The sequence below is a fragment of the Entelurus aequoreus genome, linkage group LG01, assembly GCF_033978785.1.
Source record: "Entelurus aequoreus isolate RoL-2023_Sb linkage group LG01, RoL_Eaeq_v1.1, whole genome shotgun sequence".
Lineage (NCBI taxonomy): Eukaryota > Metazoa > Chordata > Actinopteri > Syngnathiformes > Syngnathidae > Entelurus > Entelurus aequoreus.
The window spans coordinates 37,654,218-37,680,130 of record NC_084731.1 but is presented as its reverse complement, the minus strand read 5'-3'; the positions used below and the strand labels follow the sequence as shown (position 1 = coordinate 37,680,130).

Here is a 25,913-nt window from a genome sequence, read left to right as displayed (position 1 = left end):
AAAGTTGCGCACTTACGGTCAAGCGATCAAATGTTTAGAAGCCAAAGCTGCATACTCACAGTAGCACGTCTGCGTCTTTGTCATCCAAATCAAAGTAATCCTGGTAAGAGTCTGTGTTGTCCCAGTTCTCTACAGGCGTCTGTGTATCGAAGTCAAAAGTCCTCCTGGTTAGAGTCTCTGTTATCCGAGTTCTTCCATCTTGACTGCATCTTTCGGGAATGTAAACAAAGAAGCGCCGCTGTGTACTGTTGTTGCTGACTACGTTTGAAAAATACGTCCATTTCGCACCGACAACTTTCTTCTTTGCTTGCTCAGCTTCCTTCTCCATAATGCAATGAACATGATTGCAACATATTCACGAACACAGATGTCCAGAATACTGTGGAATTATGAAATGAAAACAGAGCTTTTTCGTATTGGCTTCAATGTGGAAGGCATACCCGTGTTCGCCGGGCTACGTCACACGCATACGTCATCCTCAGAGGCGTTTCGAACCGGAAGTTTAGCGGCAAATTTAAAATGTCACTTTATAAGTTAACCCGGCCGTATTGCATGTGTTATAACGTTAAGATTTCATCATTGATATATAAACTGTCAGACTGCGTGGTCGGTAGTAGTGGGTTTCAGTAGGCCTTTAATGGGGACGGCGTGGCGCAGTTGGGAGAGTGTCTGTGTCAGCAACCTGAGGGATCCTGGTTCAATCCCCACCTACTACCAACCTCGTCACGTCCGTTGTGTCCTTGAGCAAGACACTTCACCCTTGCTCCTGATGGGTCGTGGTTAGGGCCTTGCATGGCAGCTCCCGCCATCAGTGTGTGAATGTGTGTGAATGGGTGAATGTGGAAATAGTGTCAAAGCGCTTTGAGTGCCTTGAAGGTAGAAAAGCGCTATACAAGTATAACTCATTTACCATTTAATGGGGACATCGCTCTGTTTACACAGTCACCTTTAGGGGACCTCTGACGGTGTGGGGACAAAAAAACAGGTCCCCTAAAGGGAAACCTTTTTAAATGATAGTCAGATCCATTCTGAAGATGCCTAAGTGATTTTTTTTTTTTATGTTTTCCTTAGGATGACATTTTCATACAGCATGATTATACAACATTATTACCTTAAAGGCCTACTGAAATGATTTTTTTTTTATTTAAACGGGGATAACAGATCCATTCTATGTGTCATACTTGATCATTTCGCGATATTGCCATATTTTTGCTGAAAGGATTTAGTAGAGAACATCGACGATGAAGTTCGCAGCTTTTGGTCGCTGATAAAAAAAGCCTTGCCTGTACCGGAAGTAGCGTGACGTCGCAGGTAGAAGGGCTCCACACATTTCCCCATTGTTTACACCAGCAGCGAGAGCGATTCGGACCGAGAAAGCAACGATTACCCCATTAATTTGAGCGAGGAAGAAAGATTCGTGGATGAGGAACGTGAGAGTGAAGGACTAGAGTGCAGTGCAGGACGTATCTTTTTTCGCTCTGACCGTAACTTAGGTACAAGGGTTCATTGGATTCCACACTTTCTCCTTTTTCTATTGTGGATCACGGATTTGTATTTTAAACCACCTCGGATACTATATCCTCTTGAAAATGAGAGTCGAGAACGTGAAATGGACATTCACAGTGACTTTTATCTCCACGACAATACATCGGCGAAGCACTTTAGCTACGGAGCTAACGTGATAGCATCGGGCTTAACTGCAGATATAAACAAAAGAAATAAACCCCTGACTGGAAGGATAGACAGAAGATCAATAATACTATCAAACCATGGACCTGTAACAACACGGTTAATGCTTTCCAGCCTGGCGAAGCTTAACAATGCTGTTGCTAACGATGCCATTGAAGCTAACTTAGCTACGGGACCTCACAGAGCTATGCTAAAAACATTAGTTATCCACCTACGCCAGCCAGCCCTCATCTGCTCATCAACACCCGTGCTCACCTGCGCTCCAGAGATCGACTAAGGACTTCACCCGATCATCGATGCGGTCGGCGGCTAGCGTCGGATAGCGCGTCTGCTATCCAAGTCAAAGTCCTCCTGGTTGTGTTGCTACAGCCAGCTGCTAATACACCGATCCCACCTACAGCTTTCTTCTTTGCAGTCTTCATTGTTCATTAAACAAATTGCAAAAGATTCACCAACACAGATGTCCAGAATACTGTGGAATTTTGTGATGAAAACCGAGCTTTTTGTATTGGATACAATGTGTCCGAATACTTCCGTTTCAACGATTGACGTCACGCGCAAACGTCATCATACATAGACGTTTTCAACCGGAAGTTTCGCTGGAAATTTAAAATTGCACTTTATAAGTTAACCCGGCCGTATTGGCATGTGTTGCAATGTTAAGATTTCATCATTGATATATAAACTATCAGACTGCGTGGTCGGTAGTAGTGGGTTTCAGTAGGCCTTTAAAGTATGATTCACATTCAGAATGTTCCATCCTTCTATATATGGTAGTTGGAGTTGCAGACAACTTCATTAATGCTAAATAGCAGTTTTCAGGAATGTCACAGAAGATGCAGGATTTGCTTTAACATTTAAGTGGTGAAACTTCCTATAAGAGGACAGCTGTAGTGCTGTATTCTGAGGATCATGTCATATTTAATTTGAACTTTTTATTGTTTTGTTTTTGTTTTTTTTAAATGGTCCTCAGTAGTCACGTACAAATTTGTGTAAATTATGCAAAATTATTTAAATTTGGTCCCCATGAACCATATTAACTCTTTTTCCCCAGAGTCCCCAGTAAGAATGATCAGCACATTACTTCATCAATCCAGAGATTTAAAGACGTGTATGAGCTAACTGGGCAGTGGCCATTTTACCTCATTTTTTTATGCCTCCACAACCTGTAGAAAGTGATGATCAAAAACTTTGTTCCCATTCCAAATGTTAACCAGTGTGTGTGTGTGTGTGTGTGTGTGTGTGTGTGTGTGTGTGTGTGTGTGTGTGTGTGTGTGTGTGTGTGTGTGTGTGTGTGTGTGTGTGTGTGTGTGTGTGTGTGTGTGTGTGTGTGTGTGTGTTTGAGTGCAGATGAGGTGGATGCAGAAGGCATAGACTTCAAAGAGAGAGGTTGTGTGATGATCCAGACTCAGTATTTCCTAAGCAACCTCAGCAGTTCCTACAACATCCTACAAGACTGTGGCAACTGCTCCAGGTACACACACGCTTGATTCAGAATATTATACACTAAGCATGTGCTGTGGAGGTGGGAACATTGATCGATTCTCGGCTGCATCACCATGAAAATGTGGATTATTAGTAGGTTAAACAAAGTAATGGTTCTAAAATCTAGCCTTATTGCTACTGTTTTTAAAAAGTGAGATAGCCCCCCCCCCCCCCCCCCGACCCCAAAAAAGGGACAAGCGGTAGAAAATGGTTTGATTGATTGAGACTTTTATTAGTAGATTGCACAGTACAGTACACATTCCGTACAATTGACCACTAAATGGTAACAGCCGAATAAGTTTTTCAACTTGTGTAAGTCGGGGTCCACGTTAATCAATTCATGGTATGGATGGAAGTTAAAATGGTTCTAACTAACCATGGGAGAACCATTAGCAAACATTATTTTAACATGTTAGCTGGGTTACCGTGCACACGACGGAGAGAGGAGGAGAGGATAAGCTATGCTAGCTGCGGCGTTAAGCTAGCTTGAATGTGAAGTAGCGAAACAAGAAAATAAATAATTGCTTTGTACATTTCAACAGGAGGCTAACAGGAACTGCTAAGTAACCAGTTAAGAAGAGGAAATTAGCAAGTGGATTAAAAAGTTAAAGTGAAAGTACCAATGATTGTCACACACACACTAGGTGTGGCGAAATTATTCTCTGCATTTGTCCCATCACCCTTGATCACCCCCTGGGAGGTGAGGGGAGCAGTGAGCAGCAGCGGTGGCCGCGCCCAGGAATCATTTTTGGTGATTCAACCCCCAATTCCAACCTTTGATGCTGAGTGCCAAGCAGGGAGGTAATAATAGGTCAGGAGATATAATTATATCCATACAGTATAGAAATATGTCTGTCAGCCACACATGAATGAGTAGATAGACAATTAATACGCGGGCCAGATGCGGCCCGCGAATGAATGATGATCTATGGTCCCCGGGATGATATTTGATTAGTATTAGAACCGGCCCGCAGGCCACAGCCGCCTGCTGCTGTTTTACACGCACCAATACTCCATCAGTGTTGGCGCTAGGACATTTCAGGGCCCCCATCAAGTCATAAAATTGTTTGGGGTCCCACTTTTTTGTAACCACTTTGAAAACAAATGATAAATATATGCAGACCTACTCAGTGGCCTAGTGGTTAGAATGTCCGCCCTGAGATCGGTAAGTTGTGAGTTCAAACCTCGGCCGAGTCATACCAAAGACTATAAAAATGGGACCCATTACCTCCCTGCTTGGCACTCAGCATCAAGGGTTGGAATTGGGGGTTAAATCACCAAAAATGATTCCCAGGCGCAGCCACCACTGCTGCCCACTGCTCCCCTCACCTCCCAGGGGGTGATCAAGGGTGATGGGTCAAATGGAGAGGACAAATTTCACCACACCTAGTGTGTGTGTGACAATCATTGGTACTTTAACTTAAACTTTAACTTATCTCACATTCTGTATCGTGTTTTGTAAAAAGGTTGTCATAAACGTTATTAATTCATTTAAAATATATATATACAAAAGAAAACACATTTTTATGCATATGTAAATGTATTTAGTTATAAACATTCATTCACTTTCTTCTTCCTTCATGGATTTAAACTTTACCGCTGCTGTTTTTTCCCCCCATATTTTTATTGTTATATTTTCAGAATGTGTTTGTTCTATTTTTGGCCAAAGTAAGAAAAAGAAAACAATCTGAAGTTGTCTTTATTTTGAAGTTATAATGCCATGATTTTACCCGTCCGGGGCACGCAGGAATAGATTTTCCTCCATGCGGCCCCTGAGCTAAAATGAGTTTGACACTCCTGATCTAGTGCTTATACCATCTAATAGATAGAAACTATTGCTAGGCTTTCTTGCATATTTACCAAATTTTTTATCATAAAAAATGGCAAATGCGCCCTGAACCCCCAAAAGAGCCTCCTTGAACCCCAGCTGATATTTTTCTATTCCTTTCTTACCCTCACTGGGATCCCTGTATGATGCAGCTGTATAGTTAAAAGTGTGTGGCGATGTTGTGTAGTGGTAAGTGTGTTGTATAGTAACAAGCGTATGATATAGTTGTGTAATAAAAAGTGTATAATGTTGTGTCTAAAACCATATGATGTAGTTGTGTAATATTAAGTGTATAATGCAGTCGTGTAATAAAAAGTGTATGATGTAGTAGTGTATAAAAAGCATATGATGTAGTTGTGTAGTAAAAAGTGTGTTGTTTGCAGGTTGATTCACGCCAAGAAGCTCAACAACACCAACTTGTTGTTTGTCGTGGCTGAGAAGATGCCGTGTAACACTTGTGAGGTGGACAAGATGTCCCAGGAGGAAGAAGAGTGTATCCTCTCATGTCATGATGTCACTGACACACACACACACACGTTTGTGTCGTTTTTCTTTGATTGTTGCTTTCCAGTCAAGGAGGAGAACCCGTGTGAAGACACAAGTGTGGCTCGTTACAGAAAAGGACCTCCCACCTGCTTTGACAACAACATCGCTGTAAGATTTACTATCATTTCATCCACACACGCGCATGCTCAGACACCACCACAACGTAGCCCGCCTGACATCTGGGCTACCTTAAGAGGACACAAGTAAATAACAATAAACAACGATTTCTTCAAAAACATCATTCAATGTTTTAAACAGATTTTTAAGAGCATTTTTTTGTCTGCAAAAACTTTACACGTAAATGTGTGTGAGCCTCACAGTTACACTTAGAAAATCCCAAATCATATTTAGTATAAAAAGAATCGATCATTTTGATCTTATGTTGGCAATTTTAAAATGAAATGAATGAATTATTTTTAGGACAGCATGATTTTAATGATTAATATCAATCTGGCTTTCGGTCAATCCACTGAAACTTCTCTTTTGAAAGATTTCAGTGACGTGGTGATGGCAGTTGACTTGTCGCTACAGTTTTGGTTTTACTCGATTTGACATCTTCCTTTAGGCAGCACGGTGGCACAGGGGTTAGCGCGTGTGCCTCACAATACGAAGGTCCTGGGTTCGATCCTGGGCTCGGGATCTTTCTGTTCTCCCCGTGACTGCGTGGGTTCCCTCCGGGTATTCCGGCTTCCTCCCACCTCCACAGACATGCACCTGGGGATAGGTTGATTGGCAACACTAAATTGGCCCTAGTGTGTGAATGTGAGTGTGAATGTTGTCTGTCTATCTGTGTTGGCCCTGCGATGAGGTGGCGACTTGTCCAGGGTGTACCCCGCCTTCCGCCCGAATGCAGCTGAGATAGGCTCCAGCACCCCCCACTACCCCAAAAGGTAGAAAATGGATGGATGGACACTACCTTTGATACTGTGGATCACAGTACACTGATTAATCCACTCAAATCAGAGATGGGGTTTACTTCTCATATAAATGGAATTACTTTTAATGTTGCTTTAAATGATATAATAATGTTCAATGTATCCAACCTGTCATGTGGAGTTGCCCACAGTTCTGTTATGGGGCCTGTTTAATATTTGTTATACCTGATGCCTCTTAGCGTTTCTATGCAGATGAGGTTCTTGGTATTGCTCCAATGATTCAGTGTTTCACTTTGTACCCGAGTTCTTGAAATGTGTATCCTCTAAAAACTCAAAAAAACAGTTGTCGTCGAATTTCCTTCAGATGAATTCCAACAAAACTGAAACCCTGATCATTGCTCACGATAAACAGATCCCCCGATCAATAACTCCTTTGGTGCATCTGTAAAGACAGCCTCAGAAACCTTAGGAGGGTCACTGTTGTAAACTGCCCAAATATTTCTAAAGTGAGAAATTTGTTGTCAAACTCGAATCTCGAAATGTTTATTTTGATTGATTGATTCTTTTATTAGTAGATTGCACAGTACAGTACATATTCCGTACAATTGACCACTAAATGTTAACACCCGAATACGTTTTTCAACTTGTTTAAGTCGGGGTCCACATTAATCAATTCATTAACGCGTTCATCTCGTCTCATATTGACTAATTCAAGATTCAAGATGCTTTATTGTTGTCCATTCTTTAACATGTACAAGACACATAAGAACTGAAATTTCATTTTCGGCACAGTCCCACTAAGAGCAGACATACGTTATAAGGGGACAAGACGGGACCGCCAACGGATCAGCCACTTACAGCGCTCCTTAAAAAAGGTGACATTGGGAAAGGGGGGAAGAGTAAAAAAAGTATCAGTCTAAGGCTGAGTCCAAGGAAAAAACCTCACATAGCATAGCACACATAAACATCCATCCATCCATCCATTTTCTACCGCTTATTCCCTTCGGGGTCGCGGGGGGCGCTGGAGCCTATCTCAGCTACAATCGAGCGGAAGGCGGGGTACACCCTGGACAAGTCGCCACCTCATCACAGGGCCAACACAGATAGACAGACAACATTCACACTCACATTCACACACTTGGGCCAATTTAGTGTTGCCAATCAACCTATCCCCAGGTGCATGTCTTTGGAGGTGGGAGGAAGCCGGAGTACCCGGAGGGAACCCACGCAGTCACGGGGAGAACATGCAAACTCCACACAGAAAGATCCCGAGGCCGGGATTGATCTCACGACTACTCAGGACCTTCGTATTGTGAGGCAGACGCACTAACCCCTCTGCCACCGTGCTGCCTACATAAACATGATACATGTAATCACAACTCGCAACAGAGGGGGGGGGATTTGGGGCCCTGGAGGCCGGCTGCCGCTATAAAGCGCTACTCAGCCATCCACAACCCCAAAGAGGAATTAAGCAGTGGTGAAGGCGTTGATTGTGGGAGGGGCGGGTGCGTGCATGTATGCCCAAATAACTTGGGTGAGATGTTGAAATGTTTTTGTGGACTGGGGCCGATCTCAAAGTTCGACACCAGGTGTTATTGAGAAAAAGGAAGGTCAAAAGCGTGTTTCTGTTTTCACTTGTTTCAACAAATCAACTTTAAAGAGACTTCAGGCTGTACAGAATGCAGCTGCCAGACTTTTTACCGCCCACATTACACCCCATTATATCCAGTCTTCATTGGCTTCCAGTCAAATTGGCATTGAGTTTTAAGATTTTAGTCCTGACTTTCCATGCGTTGCATGGTGGGGCCCGTTAGTATATCGCTGATTTGTTGTGCCTCTACACTTCAGGGGGCAGCCTTCGGTCTTCAAGCCAGGCTCTCCTAAAGATCCCACAAACTCATTTTAAAACCCGGGGACACCTGGCATTCCAGGCTGTAGCCTCCAGACTGTGGAATTACTTGCACCAGTCCCTTCGTGAGCTGACTGTGTTAAATCTTTTAAAGACTTTGCTTTTTAGAAAAGCTTTTTGTTGATGGACTTGTTAACTTTTATTTTTTATTTTTTTTACGGTATTGCCCCTGTTGTTTCATTTAATTATTTTAATTCACCTATGTTTTGTACAGCACTTTGTGATTTGTATCTCTGATGGACAAATTGGAGATGTATGCTGATTACATGATTACATAATAATTATATGATAAAGGTGCACCAACATCATGTGACCAATAGGAAACAGCACTTTGACACCAATAGAAAACGCTACTTTTACCTTAAAAAAACAAAAAGATAAGTCTTATCATCTAAAAATGTAAACATGCAAATCAAATGACTTCTCCTAATGCAAGCTTTTCTTCTTGTCACTCACCGGTCTTGAAAAAGAGGTGTGGTTTAATATGGTAACATGATGACATAGTCAAGTGTGTGACCAACAACTTGTGTTGTTTCCCAGGAGAACACGTCGGACTGTGGGCGGGGCCACACCTTCCAGCCGCCCTTCTACACGTTACTGCTGATTCAGCTGCTTCTGCTCTACCCCGTGGTCAGCACTCATGCCGGACGTCTACTGCATTAACGTATTTGCACTCTCACGCACACACGTTTAGCTTCTCTTCACGACCGCCACGCAACATCGTCTTATCGACGACGGCGGTCGGAAGTTCCCCCCCTTGAGTGCCGCCTTCTAGTCCGTTCGCTTCGCTCACAATCTTTGTCCTCAGCCACGGTCGTCCCACCGTCCCTCCCACACCAGACCACCATCAAAGCAAAGTAGACTCCTTTCACTTTCACGGGACTCTGTTGATTTATGCACTAATGTATCTACTTGCCAAAATGAGATAGACGTTCATGTGGTCTTACTTTTCTAGCCAAAAAGACACGTTTATACCACAATTACACATAGATGACATCGACTTCTATATGTACATGACATTTTCATGTACACAACATTTACATTTATATGTGCATTTACATATATATGACATTTATATGTACACAACATTTACACGTGCATGATGTTTACATGCACACAACATTTATATTTACATGTACATGACATTTATATGTACATTTACATGTAAATGATATTCACATGTATGACATTTATATGCACATGTACATGTAAATGATATTCACATGTATGACATTTATATGTACATGACATTACTAACGAGGGACGTAAGACGTGCTTGTATTAAATTGACGACGACTGTTTTTGTGACGTTATGATGTGCTCACACACACACACCACTATACCTTTAATTCTTACTTTGAAATACATTTCAAGTGTGAAGAGCAGTGTCGGGTTCTACATTACGCACAAAAACTTCGGACACAACTCATCAGGCTTCTGTTGGGCCACGCTGAAAAGAAAAATAGAAGAAAAAAGTAGGAAATTTGTGTAAATAAATAAATAAAAACCTCAGTCTTACCAGTGAAGATGTAATTGTACAAAATAAGTGAATTTATGACAAGTCGTAATCTTACAAGAAAAATAAAATGTGTATATTTTGCCATAATTTCTAATCTTACCAAAACAAAAAGACATCAACATTTCCGGGTAAGTCAAAATATTATCTGGGAAGAAAGAAAAGTTGAAATATTTAAAGAAAAAAAGAATATTTTATGAGAATGAAGATGTTATTTTATGGGGCAAAAATCAATCTTTGCACACAAAAAAGGAGAATTATTATCTAATATATATTATTTTTCAACAAATAGTCAATAAAGTAGTAAAGTTACAACAACAAAAAAGTCCTACATTTACTAGAATAAATCCAACACATGCAAGAAAAAAATATAATTGTAAAGTGATGTTACAAAAATATTAATATAGTAATATTAAAAGAACACAGGTGTGAAATAAAAAGTAGTGGTGTCCTGTTCCGATAGTGATATCTGTTCGATATCAGAAAAAAAGGTATCTGATTAAATCAACCTGCATCTAAAACTAAGAACTTTCATTCAAGCTGCCTGTTTTTCTCTCGCTAATGTCTCTTCTTGCTAGCTTAGCAGACAGATAACCTGTCTCCATTTGAGAGCCTTTACTTCAAAACACTATAAAAGTGAACATCCAGAAATAAGTGTGTCAATATAACTTACATGTCATACTAAATAACTTCTCCGTGACATTTCAATATAAAATTAATGCTTTCAAACAAATGTGCTAGCTCCATGCTAATTTACATTGGATATGCCATATACATGCTACGGATTAGCATTTGTGATGGCGATTTCAACATTAAGATGCACGTTACAAATAAACAGCGGGTGTGTAGTAAGGACAATACTTACAGTGCAAACACTTTGTTGGACTCAACAAAAGACAAGACTGGCACATTCAACTTAAATGGCAAAGACTACTTCCTGACTGCAGCAACACACCTAGGACCATATGAAATGAATGCATACTTGCAAAAGATACTCAGAAAAAGATATAACAACTAAATATGATACAGTACATACAAGACACTTCTTTCCAGCAGTGTGATAGCAACATTTTACACGACGTAGTAAAAGTGTGTATTATTCCTGCTGTTATTGCATCTTTTTAGCGTGGCTCCGATTGCCTGTTTGAGCTTTATCAGTCCAAAATGCTAAAAGACAAAAGACTAATTTAACGCTGAGGGGGAGGGGGTGCACAAATTAAATATGGCCGTCACGCGCAGTAAAGTAGAGTAGTCATGTGATCGTCACGTTAGACCGTTTCAACGTGCCTTGATGCACCGTGTTGTGGACGACTGTCGTACTTTTGGGTTCTTGAAATAAAGCAGCCATCATCGTCATCGTCATCATCAGTAAGCTAAGGCGTAGCGCTAGAATAGGACACACCCTTTTTATTGATTGGGTCACATGACTGCTGAAGTTGTGCGTGTGTGTGGAATGTTGTCGAAATGTGAGCAAAGACAGATTTATCGATTTGATTTCAACACAATCGAGTTTTATGGAAGTTTAAAAAAAAAAAAAAAGATCTACTGCTTGTGTTGACAGAATGTGATCGTTGTCGATGTTTTGACTTTTAAAATGCAACGTACTAAAAACAACCGCCTCTTTATAAATGCCTTAGTGTCACTAACACACGCACACACACACAAACGTCACGCTAATACTGTAGTTCATATTTTGTCGTCTTCTTCCGTGTGTGTCTTGGAATCATCACCAATAGTTGACGCTTAATTATCAATGATCTTATCAAGAGTCTAAATGACAATACAGTGGAACCTCCATCCTTATCCAATTATAGTGGACATAATCAGTTCCCGGGTCAAACTGTGGCCATCATGCATCCTTTATTGGTGTTCAAGCAAACTTTTAAAGTCACGGTAAATATTTGTGTTCAATGTCAGCCATGTTGTACTTAGCAGCCTGGTTCCATTAAGTTCCATTTCTGGGTCTGTGGTTATTGTCACATACACACCGTGCCAGAAAAGCCAAAGAAAAAGGGTGTTGCTCCTTGGAGGTTCTACTGTATTTTAACAAAAAAGAGAAGAAACTGTATGTTCATGGGGTCACGTGACAAAGCATAATAACGATAACAATATTACAAAGGATTTCATTCCGGGGGACATCACATGTGGAGGTTGTGTGTGCGTGTGTCCACAGTGCAGAAAAGTCCCCACGCGTTAATACATACTGTCACCTAGTGGCCTTTTATAGGTACTTCTGTAATGGAAAATACTAAACTGCTCGCTGAGTTGAAGTTTGCTGACATTTGATGTTTTTTCTTTCGACTTTTATGCAACCACTTGCACTTTTCTAATTTGGAGGTTCTACTGTATTTTGCCCACAAAAGAGACATGAATCATGAATACACTGCAAAAAAACTAAGATATGTCTCCATCTTGTTTAACGCACGGTGGTAGAAAAATACAGAAAATAACTTGTGTATTAAAAAAAAAAAATTATATAGAAAATAACTTCTGTATTAAAAAAAAAAATTATATTATTTACAAATATAGAAACAAGTGGTAGAAAATAGATGGATAGATAATTATAGTTTAATTATATAATATTTCTAATTACGTTGAATATTTGGAAATTGAAATAAAATCGGATCACATCACAGACCCTCCAGAATTTTGCGATGGATTTTAAATGGACACAAATTTAACCAATCCCGGCAAATGACGCGCTGCCTCGCAAGTTTGTACAGAGCCTGCAACTTCCCGGCACATTTTCCCCGATCAAATTTGTCTCTAAACGCCGCTCAAATGCGCACGTCAACTGTCTAGTCAAAACGTATGTTTGTTTTTTGTGTAGACAAAGCAGAGACATCAAGGTGTAACTCTTTATCAAACGACACAATTGTTGTCCTTCATAGCTCAGACCCATCTTGTTCCTGTAAGCCTTCTGGATAATATAGTATATAACTATTTACTTCCTAGTTTACATGAATTATTTATCCAGGGTAAGAGAATTAAGAAAATGTTTTAATTTGCATTGCTGACATAGCAAAGAGGCAGCATTTACATGTTAGAGATGTTGAGGTGTGATACTTATCTCTCATAGTCTCACATTTACCAACAAAAATTAGCGCTATAGATCGCTCTCCACAGTTCACAAATGCTCTTAACATGCGGGGGTAAATGTGTTGGAACGTACAGTAAATGAATGTTTAAGATGGACGAACAGTTTTCAAGCGTAAAACATATGCGGAGGATGCCTGCAACTTATGGACCGCAGAGCTGACAGCAGACGATAAGAAAGCTCTTGGTGTGTGTATTTTTCTGTAATCATAATTCAATATTCATATTAGTTATAGTGAATTAAAACAGTACAGTTATTTGACACTGATCTCTGAGTATGTGCTTTTACTGCCATTTAGTGTCTACTTTTAAGTCTGTGTGCTACAAAACGAGTAAAACATCAATACAATATTTGTTTTACAATTTTTATTAAAGTCACATGCTTTTTGAGATTAAGGTTTACAAGGAACAGGCTCCAGCACCCCCCATGACCCCGAGAGGGACAAGCGGTAGAAAATGGATGGGTTACAAGGAACACTTAATGGGTTTATAATAAATGTATCAAATCGCAAGTTGATTCAATGTTACCAGTAAAAAAAATCTTTAAAATTGTGGAACTTTTGCCACAACTTTCTAAAAAAGCTGCCGCAAAGTCAGGCATTGTAGGCCGGAACAATTGCAAAAAAATGTCAGCAAAATATTAGTATTATACAAATGTATCCTAAAATGTTATTGGATATTTTCTCCAGCAGCCATAAAGTATTTCTACGCTCATGTTTGCTTATTTAACATTCCAGGCTGCCCCCTCTTAAAAGATCCGTCAAATGCGGCCGTTGAGTTTTTCTCCACACTACTTTCCATCACGACTATCAACAATCTTTGCTGCTTATGCTAACACGTAGCCACCTAGCGTCATACTGTGTCCTTGTCTGTACGTGCACACACGCTCACACGCTCGCCATAGCGAAGGCAACCTTTTCTTGTGAGTGACAGGTTAAGTTTGCCAAAATAATGACTAAAACGTGTAAAAAGAAGTAGGAGGAGAGGGAGGGGCGTACAAGAAGTGTGTATGTGATTGTGTAGTGTGGTGCAACGTGACCATGTGTGACAAGTGTGTTAACAAAAAAATTTTTAAAAAAACATTTAGAGAAAAGAAAAAGTGAAGTAAATATCATGAACATTAATGTAGGAAAACAGCACTGTTGATAAGTTTTCAGGTGTCACGTCAAAATGGTGTTGATTAAATTTTTTATTTCTCGTTAGCGAGCGACTGAGCGAGCAAGTGAGCGAGCGAGTATGTGAGGATGATGATTTTAGCTCCTTCTTGTTTTGGACTGCTGGTCCAAATGTTGCTCCATTCTTTGTATAGATGAAGCTACACACAAAAAAAAATAACAAGAAGAGGGCAAAATTTGTAAAATATTGTGTCTGTGACTCCTTGTAAAATATTTTCAAATGGTTTATTACAGAGAATCAGTTAATAAATAATGTTCATATTTTTCACTTCACTTCAGCGGCTGTCGTTTTTTGTTTTGAACACACACACACACACACACACGCACGCTCGCACACTCTTGTATTTGTTACCTTCTTGAGACCTCCGACAAATGCCTACCTCTCTAGGACCACCCTTTCTAGATATATAAAGATTTGTACATACAACATTAATAATATATACCTACTATACAAAAATAAAAAAGGTAAGCTTTTAGTTAATAATTGTTTTGTTGTTTTTTTTGTTCGTAATAGTTTTTTAATCTTCATTATTTACTTTGTTATTACACTATGTCTCTATATACATATTTATTTGATTTTTGTAATACATTTTGGCCAAAGGGGACGCATTTCAATTTCTTACACACACTCGTTATTACAAATGTTGGCCAGAAGGGGAGCACTCCAAATTCATACACACACTTTTGATTTCATATGTTGACCAGAGGGGGAGCACTTTTAAAACCGGCACACAGATTGTAGCTGAGATAGGCTCCAGCGCCCCCCGCCACCCCGAAGGGAATAAGCGGTAGAAAATGGATGGATGGACACAGTCAATTTTAAAAATCCCTGATTTTTGAGACCGCCCTCATTTTGATATATTTCATCACCAGGTGTGCAAATGAGACATTCTCTATTAGATGCAATGGTTTTCCGTATTGGGACCATGATTTATGTCCTAACTTGTTCACCGGTCCTCATATGAAAGGTACTTTTCCTTGTTGATGTCTCAAGAAGGGTAGAAATACAACACACACACACACACACACACACACACACACACACAAACACACACACACACACAGCTACCTCATAGTTTAGCGAGGAAGTCTGTCAGAAGTTTGTGCCACGTGTCAGGGTCATCCAGGTAGCAGGGATGCCCCGCCCCTTTCATCATAGCCACACTGTGATTGGGCAGATGGCTCAGGTTGCTAAGCGACACCTCGCCCAGCTGAGAATCCTGGTCACCATAAACAATCAGCGATGGAACCTGCAGGAGAAAAGTCTAACTATTTTTTGTGGGTGTTTTAATTCAAACTATCAGAAGTAGCAAAAATATATATTTTTGCTTTTTAAATATTTTGTATTTAAACGATAGCCTAAAGCATTTTATTAAATTAACTGTATACAAATGCATTATTGTTATATAATTACACAAAAAGATTGGGGGAATGTATGTTTTAATATAATAACTATATAATAGTAAATGTATCATACATTAATGTTATGTAATGGATGCTTTAATATTATAAAATTAACCATACAACAATACATTTTCTAGCATATAATAAGTAATGTATGTTTTAATATAACAATAACTCATTAATTATAATTAGGTTGCAATGTAATAACAGTAACTTTTGTATCATAATTATGAAATGTGTTTTAATATAATAGTAATATAAAAATAACTAATCATATTTAATTATGTAAAATATGTTTTAATCTTATATTACCAATCACAATAATCCCTTTTGTCACATTTAACGATGTATTGTATGATGCTGTAAGGTTTTAGATTTCAATGAACTAATTTGCAATCAGTTTTAATTTTTCATGAATAAGTCAAATTAATATGCCTGAACAAGCTCGTGAAATTTCATATTTAATGCAATGCTTATTTTTTTGTAGAATTTCCTACTAAGCTGTGTTTGTCTTTAAAATTGTTATAAGTACACATAACATTGTATCCTTATGAACTTTAAAGACAAATAAATATAGATCAACTTACACCAAAGAATAACTTTAACATTACTTTCAGTCTAACAGAAAATATTTAAAGTGCTTTTTTTTTTTTTGTCCTTGTTTAAACTATAAACATTTTTTGACTGACTTGAACCATTTAGCACTAAAAAAATAAATAAATAAAGTCAAATAATAAATTCTAATTGATTAGCAACATTAACTCAGGGTCACAATACATGAAACATTTTAACCTACAAAGCAAAAATGAATGAAACAATTTGTTTGTTGAGGAAGTCAATATGAATAGCTACAATGAGCACATTTGTAGTGCACAGCTTTTCAAAGCGGGTTTAAAGCATGATACTGATAAAGCATGTTCCCCCGGGGTCACATGACCCGCTATATGAGAACAACTGAGCTAAACTAATTGATGTAAACACTAAAGTTTATCTAAAATACAATTGTTTGCAAAAAATATTTACAAGAATGAGATACAATGTATCAGTATTTATCAGTATTTTTTTAATATCACATTTTACTTTTTGTTACTTTGCAAATCAAATTATTATTTTGGACTATAAAATTAGAAATAGATTTAAGGGAAAATAACACTTATAGTGTAGTATTATTTTGCAGTTTAGCATATTGTAGTAGAATATAAAAAATACTTTTATTCTAGTTTACTATATATTTGTAGTTATTTATACACATTGTAGCCCATTTAATTGTTTGGTTCATTATTCTTGACTATGAAATTAGAAATGGATTTCGGTTAAAATAACACTTCTAGCGTAATTTTACACTTTTGCAGTTTAGCATATTATATGAAAATATAATAATTATTGTATTTTATAACATTTTTTAAAGTATTTTTTATTTTGTTATTTATACACAGTGTAGCCCATTTGTTTGGTTTATTATTCTTGACTATACAATTAGAAATAGATTTCAGGGAAAATAACACTTGTACTATAATACTACACTTCGGCACTTTAGCATATTGTATTAGAATATTAAAAACATATTTGTATTCTATTTTACTATATATTATGCGTAGTTATTTATACACATTGTAGCCCATTTAATTATTTGGTTTATTATTCTTGACTATGAAATTAGAAATGGATTTCAGGGAAATTAACACTTGTAGTGTTATTTTACACTTTTGCAGTTTAGCATATTATATTAGAACATAACTATTATAGTTTATTATTTTTTGGTAGTATTTTTTATTTTGTTATTTATACACATTGTACCCCATTTCATTGTTTGGTTTATTATTCTTGACTATAAAATTAGAAATAGATTTCAGGGAAAATAACACTTGTACTATATGCTACACTTTTGCACTTTAGCATATTGTATTAGAATATAAAAAAATGTTTTATTCTATTTTACTATATATTATTTGTAGTTATTTACACACATTGTAGCCCACTTAATGGTTTGGTTTATTATTCTTGACTATAAAATTAGAAATGGATTTCAGGGAATATAACACTTGTAGTGTTATTTTACACTTTTGCAGTTTAGCATATTATATTAGAACATAATAACTATTGTAGTTTATTAGTTTTTGGTAGTATTTTTTTATTTTGTTATTTATACACAGTTTAACCCATTTCATTGTTTGGTTTATTATTCTTGACTATAAAATTAGAAATAGATTTCAGGGAAAATAACACTTGTACTATAATGCTACACTTTTGCACTTTAGCATATTGTATTAGGATATAAAAAAATGTTTTATTCTATTTTACTACATATTATTTGTAGGTATGTACACACATTGTAGCCCATTTAATTGTTTGGTTGATTATTCTTGACTATAAAATTAGAAATGGATTTCAGGGAATATAACACTTGTAGTGTTATTTTACACTTTTGCAGTTTAGCATATTATATTAGAACAGAATAGCTATTGTAGTTTATTATTTTTTTGTTAGTATTTTTTTATTTTGTTATTTATACACAGTGTAACCCATTTAATTGTTTGGTTTATTATTTTTGACTATAAAATTAGAAATGGATTTCGGGGAAAATGACACTTGTAGTGTAATTTTACACTTTTGTGTTTAGCATATTATATTAGAATATAATAATTATTGTATGTTTTTATTTTTTTATTTATAAACAGTATAGCCCATTTATTTGGTTTGTTATTCTTGACTACAAAATTTAAAATAGTTTGAGGAAAATTATGATTTTTCCCAAAAATAATTCTGTGAAACAAAGACGCTATGATCCTGACCTTGACACTGCGGTACTGTTCAGGGGTGATCTTGTGGGTGCAGATTGGTGCCACAGGGATGTAGGCCCGTAAAAGGTTCTGGTGTTGAATGAGGAAGGGCAGGGAGTACATGCCGCTGAGCGAGGGGCTGATGACCACCACCGGGCTCAGTCCAAGGCGTTTACAAACGTCCACCAGGAAGGACGCTGGAGCCAACTCTCCCACTTCTGCCGGAGCCTTTGCTGACTTGGAGCGTCCGAGTCCTTTCCAGAAAAAAAATTTTTTTTAAATCCTGCTCGTTTAAAGCCAGGAAGTTTTATTGTGAAAAGATGCTCACCCGGAAGGTCCAAGGCCACTGCGCAGCAGCCAGCTTTGGCCAAAGTGTGCATAGTGCCGATGTCCTGCCAGTTCTGCGAGGAGAAGCGGATGCCGTGAAGAAGTAAGACGGACATCTTGGTTTCCCCCGAGGAAGGTCGACTTTGTCTGTAGAAGAGCGGCGATGCGCAGCCTTCCACGTGGACGCTTCCCTCGCTCACCTCCACCTCACACATCCTGAACACACAACTTTGTTGTTTTGCAGCAGGACGGAAACAAAAGCAACAAGAACCAGAAAAGCGTCTCTCTGTCCTGGCTGGTAAGTACAACATGGCTACAGTGACGTAATGGAAGAATGTACACTGCAGGATGATAACATAACTTGTACCTTTACACTTACACAATAGTTTAGGGCTGGGCGATATATAGAGTTTGTAAAACATATTGATGTAATAATAATAATACCTGGGATTTATATAGCGCTTTTCTAAGTACCCAAAGTCGCTTTACATGTAGAATGATGTATTTTTAAACAAGATATGAATTAAGAAAATATCGTAATATCGATATAATTTATTTCACGTTAAAATGACCAAACGATGCTTATTTGTTGTGTTCCTTGTTCTCCCACCCTCACCTCCATGGGCTACTAAACCCCTCCCCTTCCTCCTTCCAAGAAGTGCTTGCAGTATAAGAACATCCATGATTGGTTGGTTGTTTACTATGATCACGATTGGTTAGGGACAGGCCAATCAGAGGCAAGATAGGGCGGGTCGTTGAACCAGGAAAGGAAATCCCAAAGTGCCTGCCAGTAAATGCATTTTTTTTATCACAGTTTGATACATTTTGTATTACTTGCACAGCTATGTTATTTAGTTTACGTAGAAATAATAATTTTCTATTTTATTTATGGTATGTAATTCTGTACTACTTAAACTGTTTATTTTCTGTGCTGTTAATACCCATCTTGACTAACTGTGTTAATAAAAGTGTTTACAGTACAGTTGTCATTCACTTCAATTTCACTGAATATCGCTCAAAAATGAATATTTTTATATGTATACTTTCACCGGAAAAGATATCAAGATATATATCAAATATTGAGTTCAAGTAAAATTATATCGAGATATACTTTTTCGTCCATATCGCCCAGCCCTATTAAGGATGTTCAAATGTTTCTTAAAACAGTTTAACCGATTTAACAGATATAAATTCTAATGACATTACTTGTTCGTATGAAAATGTCACATCACGTTATCGTGGTATTGTTGAATGTGCTCCAAAAGTTTTACACACATTGAAATCTTTTGACCAAGTTATTTTTTTCAATATGTAAAACAAATACACACACAGTTAGAAAATGCTCCTTTATTGCATTTTTTGTTGTTGTAATGCTTCACTGATAGTGTCTTAGTCTTAATATTGTATCTGTTTTAATGGCTAAGCTTTAATTGTTTTAGATACTAGTTTGTGCTTAGGCACTTTTAAATGTATTTAAATAAAAAGTGCGTTAAAAATACAAACTATAATTAATTATATTTATGATTTCTGGCGGGCTTTGTGTGGCGTCCCACTCTGTCCAGCGGTCTGTAAACGCACCGTAAAAACACCTGCATCTTTTTTCCTTTGATTACTCTCTGCTAACTGCTAAGAGAGCACAGTTTGTAGGTCCAATATGTCGTAATCATAACATTTAAGCTAGCGCCATTCGGTCCGTGAGTTTATCCTTGTGCCTGGTCACGTGTTTTCTATGACTTTTACTCTGCGATATCGTATACTATTTTGGTTTCTTCGTGTCTTAATTATCTGTACTATAAATAATTTAGTTTTTACGAAACGTAATAACCGATTTTTCAGTATTTAAGTCTTTGAATTGACTCACATAACTTTATATAAAAGAGTACATTTTCGACTTTACATAAAAAGGTAGAAAAGTTCCATACGTTTTAGCTTACGGCTATCATTAGTAGTTGCTACCTGTCCATTAACCCAGTGTTTTTCAACCACTGGGAGATTATCTAGTTTCACCTATTTGGGTTAAAAAATATTTTTTGCAAACCAGTAATTATAGTCTGCAAATTATGTGTTGTTGTTGAGTGTCGGTGCTGTCTAGGGCTCGGCAGAGTAACCGTGTAATACTCTTCCATGTCAGAAGGTGGCAGCAGGTAGCTAATTGCTTTGTAGATGTGGGAAACAGTGGGAGGCAGAGTGCAGGTAAAAAGGTGTCTAGTGCTTAAACCAAAAATAAACAAAAGGTGAGTGCCCCTAAGGAAAGGTATCCAAGCATAGGGAAGGCTATGCAGAACGAAACTAAAACCTAACTGGCTACAAAGCAAACAAAAACAGAAAGCTGGATGACAGCAAAGACTTACTGTGGAGCAAAGATGTGACATGACAATCAACAATGTCCCCACAAAGAAGGATAAAAACAACAGAAATATTCTTGATTGCTAAAACAAAGTAGCGCAAAGATGCGCCTGTCTTCAGATCCTTCAGCAAGTTTTGTAATCTGCACGGTCTTTCCCAGCTAATAGCGCTACCCACAAGGGTGTGTGATTCCACCCAATCAACCATAAATCTCATTCTCACTTCAGACCGGCCTAAAATAAAAAAATAGTGGGGTCATGATCTGTGGTCTTAGCGACCACTATCTAACCTTCTGCACCCGTAAAATAGCTAAACCTAAAGCAAATGGCCACATAACAGCCCAATCCAGATCCCTCAAAAAATACTCCAATGACAATTTCAATTTAAAATTAGATGAGTGGGACTGGTCCCCTGTGCTCGCGAGCAACCTGGTCGATGTCGCTTGGGATCGCTTCAAAACGGCGTTCCTAAAGATACTAAATGACATGGCTCCCGTGAAAACAGTCAGGATCAAAGCCCGCTCGGAACTATGGATGAATCCGGACCTATTAGCTGCCATAAAAGACAGAGACAGGAAATACTCTGAATACCAAAAATGTAAAACAGAAGTAGATAAACAACCCAATAATATCAACCTCAAATTACTCCTTTCAACTCTCAAAAAGCAATGCAATAAATTAAGAAATAAGTCAACCAACCTGACAAAATCCTTAAAAAAAAATTACATTAACGACAAAATAGAGGAAAACACGAATAAACCACGTGAGCTCTGGAAAATTCTCAACAACCAGCTTCCTGGTTGCAGCCAGAAACTTAAAACAAGACTCACCAACATCAGCATCAAGGAGGGTGACTCCCTCATTACAGACAAAATGGAGGTAGCTAGCAGACTTAACGCCTTTTTCACCAGCATAGCTGCAACTCTTGTCAACAAGCTGTCCCACCACTCTGGTCGCTTTGGTGTAGAACACATTAAAGCCTTCTACAGAAAGCTAGGAGTATCCAACGATGATTTCAAATTAGAAATGGTCACAGCTGATGAGGTGTTTAAAAAATTGAGCGCGCTCCACCCTAACAAGGCCACCGGCCTTGATAATATTCCCTCCAGATTCCTCAGGGACTCTGCCTCCATCATTGCCCCGATCATCACGCACATAATAAACCTATCAATTACACAAGGCCAAGTACCAAAAGATTTTAAGATAGCAAGAGTAACTCCCCTCTTTAAAAAAGGAAGCAAATTGGAACCTGGCAACTACCGACCTGTTTCTATTCTCAGCTCCATTTCGAAAGTAATGGAGAAAATAGTTTATGAACAGGTCGATAGTTACCTTGCCACTAATAAACTCATGTACAAATTCCAATCCGGCTTCAGAACTAACCACTCCACTGACACATGCCTTCTCTATCTGACCGACCACATCAAACATGAGGTGGACGCGGGCAAATACTGCGGCATGGTCATGCTGGACCTTCAGAAGGCCTTTGACACCGTTAACCACGCTATACTGTTGGATAAGCTCAGAGCAATCGGATTTAACAAAACCTCTTGGAGCTGGATGCAGTCTTACTTGGAGGGGAGGGAGCAGGTGGTAGAGGTGAACGGCACCGTGTGTCCCCCCCCCCCCTCTCGGTGAGCTGTGGAGTCCCCCAAGGCAGTATATTGGGACCTTTACTGTTCCTAATATACATAAACGACATGTCATCGGCATGCGACTGTGAATTGTTTTTGTTTGCGGATGACTCTGCCCTGCTGGTATCCGGCAAGGACAAGTCACAGGTGGAGAAAATCCTCAGTGCTGAGCTCTGTAGAACTTGCACCTGGCTCGCTGACAACAAGCTATCCATCCACTTGGGTAAAACAGAATCCATCCTGTTTGGGTCCCACATCAAACTTAAGAGAGTCAATCACTTCACCATAAAAGTAGGTGACAGTGTCATCACCAGGAAAGATGAGGTCACCTACCTAGGTTCCATTCTAGAGGCTAACCTTTCCTGTGATAAAATGGCAACCAAGGTAATCAAAAAGGTTAACCAACGAACGAGATTTCTCTACAGAATTTCCTCTCTGGTCAACAAAAGCACCTTGAGGATTCTGGCAGGAACTCTCGTTCAACCCTTTTTCGATAACGCATGCACCTCCTGGTACCCTAGCACCTCCAAAACCCTCAAATTTAAACTCCAAACATCTCAGAACAAGCTAGTCAGGTTACTTCTAGACCTCCACCCCAGATCCCACCTCACTCCTACCCACTTCTCTAAAGTGGGCTGGCTCAAGGTGGAGGACAGAGTTAAACAACTTGCACTGAGCCTAGTCTATAAAATCCGCTACACCTCCCTGATACCGAAGTACATGTCAAACTACTTCCTTAACGTAAATGACCGCCATAACCACAACACCAGGGGGTGCTCCACTAACCACGTTAAACCCAGATTCCGAACTAACAAAGGTCTTAACTCATTCTCTTTCTATGCCACATCAATGTGGAATGCGCTCCCAACAGGTATAAAAGAAAGGGCATCTCTATCCTCCTTCAAAACCGCAATAAAAGTTCACCTCCAGGCAGCTACAACCCTAAACTAACACCCTCCCCGGATTGCTAATAATCAAATGTAAACAATCAAATGCAGATACTTTTTCTTTTTCTTATGCCCTCTGATCTCTCTCTCTCTATGTCCACTACTTGATGTCCATATCCCCCCCCCACCCCCCCCTCCCTCCACACCCCTGATTGTAAATAATGTAAATAATTCAATGTGATTATCTTGTGTGATGACTGTATTATGATGATAGTATATATGATAGTATATATCTGTATCATGAATCAATTTAAGTGGACCCCGACTTAAACAAGTTGAAAAACTTATTCGGGTGTTACCATTTAGTGGTCAATTGTACGGAATATGTACTTCACTGTGCAACCTACTAATAAAAGTCTCAATCAATCAATCAATGCGGGAAATATCGCTCAAAGGAAGACATGAAACTGCTACAGGAAAATACGAAAAAAAAGAGAAAAAGCCACCAAAATAGGAGCGCAAGACAAGAACTAAAACACTACACACAGGAAAACAGCAATAAAGTCCAAATAAGTCAGGGCGTGATGTGACAGGTGGTGACAATACACCTACTTTGAGACAAGAGCTACATTGATGCATGCTTGGTTATGGTTTAAGGTCATATCCAACAATTGCAACAACGACTTTTTACTGTCAACTGAGTTTAGGTTTTTTTATGCTTTCTGCTGGTGGTGTGCCTCCGCATTTTTTCAACGCAAAACATGTGCCTTGGCTCAAAAAAGGTTGAAAAACTGCTTTAACCAACAAGCAAAATGACTAATATATTGTTAAAATCCTTCATTTATCTTACAGTGTCCTCGTAGCGTGTCCATGTGTCCCTAATGATGTGGCCAGGTGATTGACTTACTTTAAACTTCTAACAACTTCTAACCGGTGTAGAATATATACTTGTTAGTACGTTTTGTTGTTCCTAAACTCTTTAAATCCCATAATAGATGCGTTTGAATCTAACGTGTCGCTCTGTCTTACCTGATGTGTTTTATGTGGAGGAAAACGTTTCGACTGGAAAGTTGTTTTCCGGAAAAGAAAGAAGAGGGCATAAAAATACTTTCAAATTAGTTTAGTGCCCTCTCGCGTCTGGTGAGAGAATTGCATGCAGGAGCGACCAGGACAAAAGCTGTTAACGACCTGGGTTTTTTTTACATTCATTCCCCCATTTTACCGCTTTGTTCCTCTCGGGAGGGAGGGGGGGGGGTGCTGGAGCCTATCCCAGCTGCATTTTGGGCATATGTACTGTACTGTGCAATCTACTAATACAAGTTTCAATCAATCAATCACCCTGGACAAGTCGCCACCTCATTTTTTTAATTACAACGAAATGTTAAGAACTTTTTAACTTTTTTAAAATATTTATTTAGTAAATCAAAAATGAAGATGAAAATAACAAGCGTCTAAATTTTACCCAGACCTTGTTATTCCTCTGGTGTAGATAGTGTAACGACCTGCTGGGGTTGATGTTGTGTTCCTGAGTGAGTGATATTCAGAGTTCCCATTGTCTTGAACGTACCACGCCTGTAAGGTGATTGGCGGAAAGGGAGGAAGCGTTCGTTGTTGCGGAAAGGAGGGACGAGGATAAGTTGAGCTGTGTTAGCATAGGTTGCTCAATAAAAGTTTTAAAAGAGTGTCAGACTTTGTGTGCACTTCTTCTGGACCGGACGCTACAATATTGTAGCTCTTGACGCTCTTCGCCAATCACCTTACAGGCGTGGTACGTTCACAACAATGGAAACTCTGAATATCACCCACTCAGAAACACAACATCAATCCCAGCTGTATGTAACAGCAATATGTTTATGTACATATTTTGGAAATAATTATAACATATTTTGTTCATTATTTTCATAGTGTTGCCGTTTTGAAAGATGGTGTTTGTTTTGTAAAGACGTTCTGTACAATTTTGTTATTAAAATAAAGTTCTGAAGGGGGAAAAAATAATTGCTTTGCAGGTAAACAAACGTAGAAAAAGACAGAAGGACTGTACTAACTGAAATAAATGTTACCCAGGATTCTTTCTTTTTTTTAAGTGACGGCGAGCAATAGATCTAAAAAAGAAAAACGGTTTGATTTTTAGATTTCATATAACAAAAAAAAAATCAACACCAGCGAAAAAACTGTCCAAAAACAAATGTTTACATATATTACGACACCGGACTAGAACCGGAAGTTGCTATTTAAAGAGACTACTGCGGACTGGCATGTCGGGGAAATAAATGTGTTGTGTTTTATTCCGCGTTTCTACATAAAACATATTGATCCATGATCGTCTAGTCTTTCTGGTGAAGGGTTCAAAACCACAATGTTTCCTACAAGCCAGTCCACTTAATAAAAAAAAATATGTTTATCGTGTCTGCTCACTG

The 25,913-nt window shown here is 38.5% G+C and overlaps 2 protein-coding genes across 8 annotated transcripts in view; one reads left to right on the top strand and one right to left on the bottom strand.

The window, feature by feature from the left end:
* Positions 1-14,380, top strand: part of cacna2d2a (calcium channel, voltage-dependent, alpha 2/delta subunit 2a) — a 567,930-nt gene extending 553,550 nt beyond the window's left edge. For all 3 annotated transcript variants that reach the window (XM_062049868.1, XM_062049860.1, XM_062049852.1), the window contains 4 exons: positions 3,040-3,163; positions 5,386-5,495; positions 5,574-5,656; positions 8,873-14,380. In XM_062049868.1, coding sequence (XP_061905852.1) covers positions 3,040-3,163; positions 5,386-5,495; positions 5,574-5,656; positions 8,873-8,995 — 440 coding nt within the window. In that variant the 3' untranslated portion in view covers positions 8,996-14,380. The remainder of the gene's footprint in view (positions 1-3,039; positions 3,164-5,385; positions 5,496-5,573; positions 5,657-8,872) is intronic.
* On the bottom strand, positions 5,954-24,634 carry abhd14b (abhydrolase domain containing 14B). Of its 5 annotated transcripts, none has more exons than XM_062049938.1 (5): positions 24,526-24,634; positions 18,632-18,846; positions 18,316-18,557; positions 15,189-15,384; positions 5,954-6,262 (listed from the first exon to the last, which is right to left on the bottom strand). In XM_062049938.1, the coding sequence occupies exons 1-4, from the start codon at positions 24,594-24,596 to the stop codon at positions 15,190-15,192; spliced, it is 723 nt and encodes a 240-aa protein (XP_061905922.1). In that variant the 5' UTR covers positions 24,597-24,634; the 3' UTR covers positions 5,954-6,262; position 15,189. The 5 variants fall into 5 exon arrangements, with proteins under 5 accessions (XP_061905922.1, XP_061905915.1, XP_061905898.1 ...); XM_062049931.1 differs by lacking the exon at positions 5,954-6,262 and adding an exon at positions 9,557-9,782; XM_062049914.1 differs by lacking the exon at positions 5,954-6,262 and adding an exon at positions 11,692-14,259.
* Between the last annotated feature and the right edge of the window lie 1,279 nt (positions 24,635-25,913).

Bases quoted from the DNA above. Each gene is read 5' to 3' on its own strand.
- abhd14b (XM_062049938.1), bottom strand. From the start codon at position 24,596: ATGCCCTCTTCTTTCTTTTCCGGAAAACAACTTTCCAGTCGAAACGTT. The intron at 18,847-24,525 runs GTAAGACAGAGC...TTGTGTGTTCAG, and splicing joins CTCCACATAAAACACATCAG to GATGTGTGAGGTGGAGGTGA. The intron at 15,385-18,315 runs GTCAGGATCATA...AAAAATAGTTAG, and splicing joins AACAGTACCGCAGTGTCAAG to ACTTTTCTCCTGCAGGTTCC.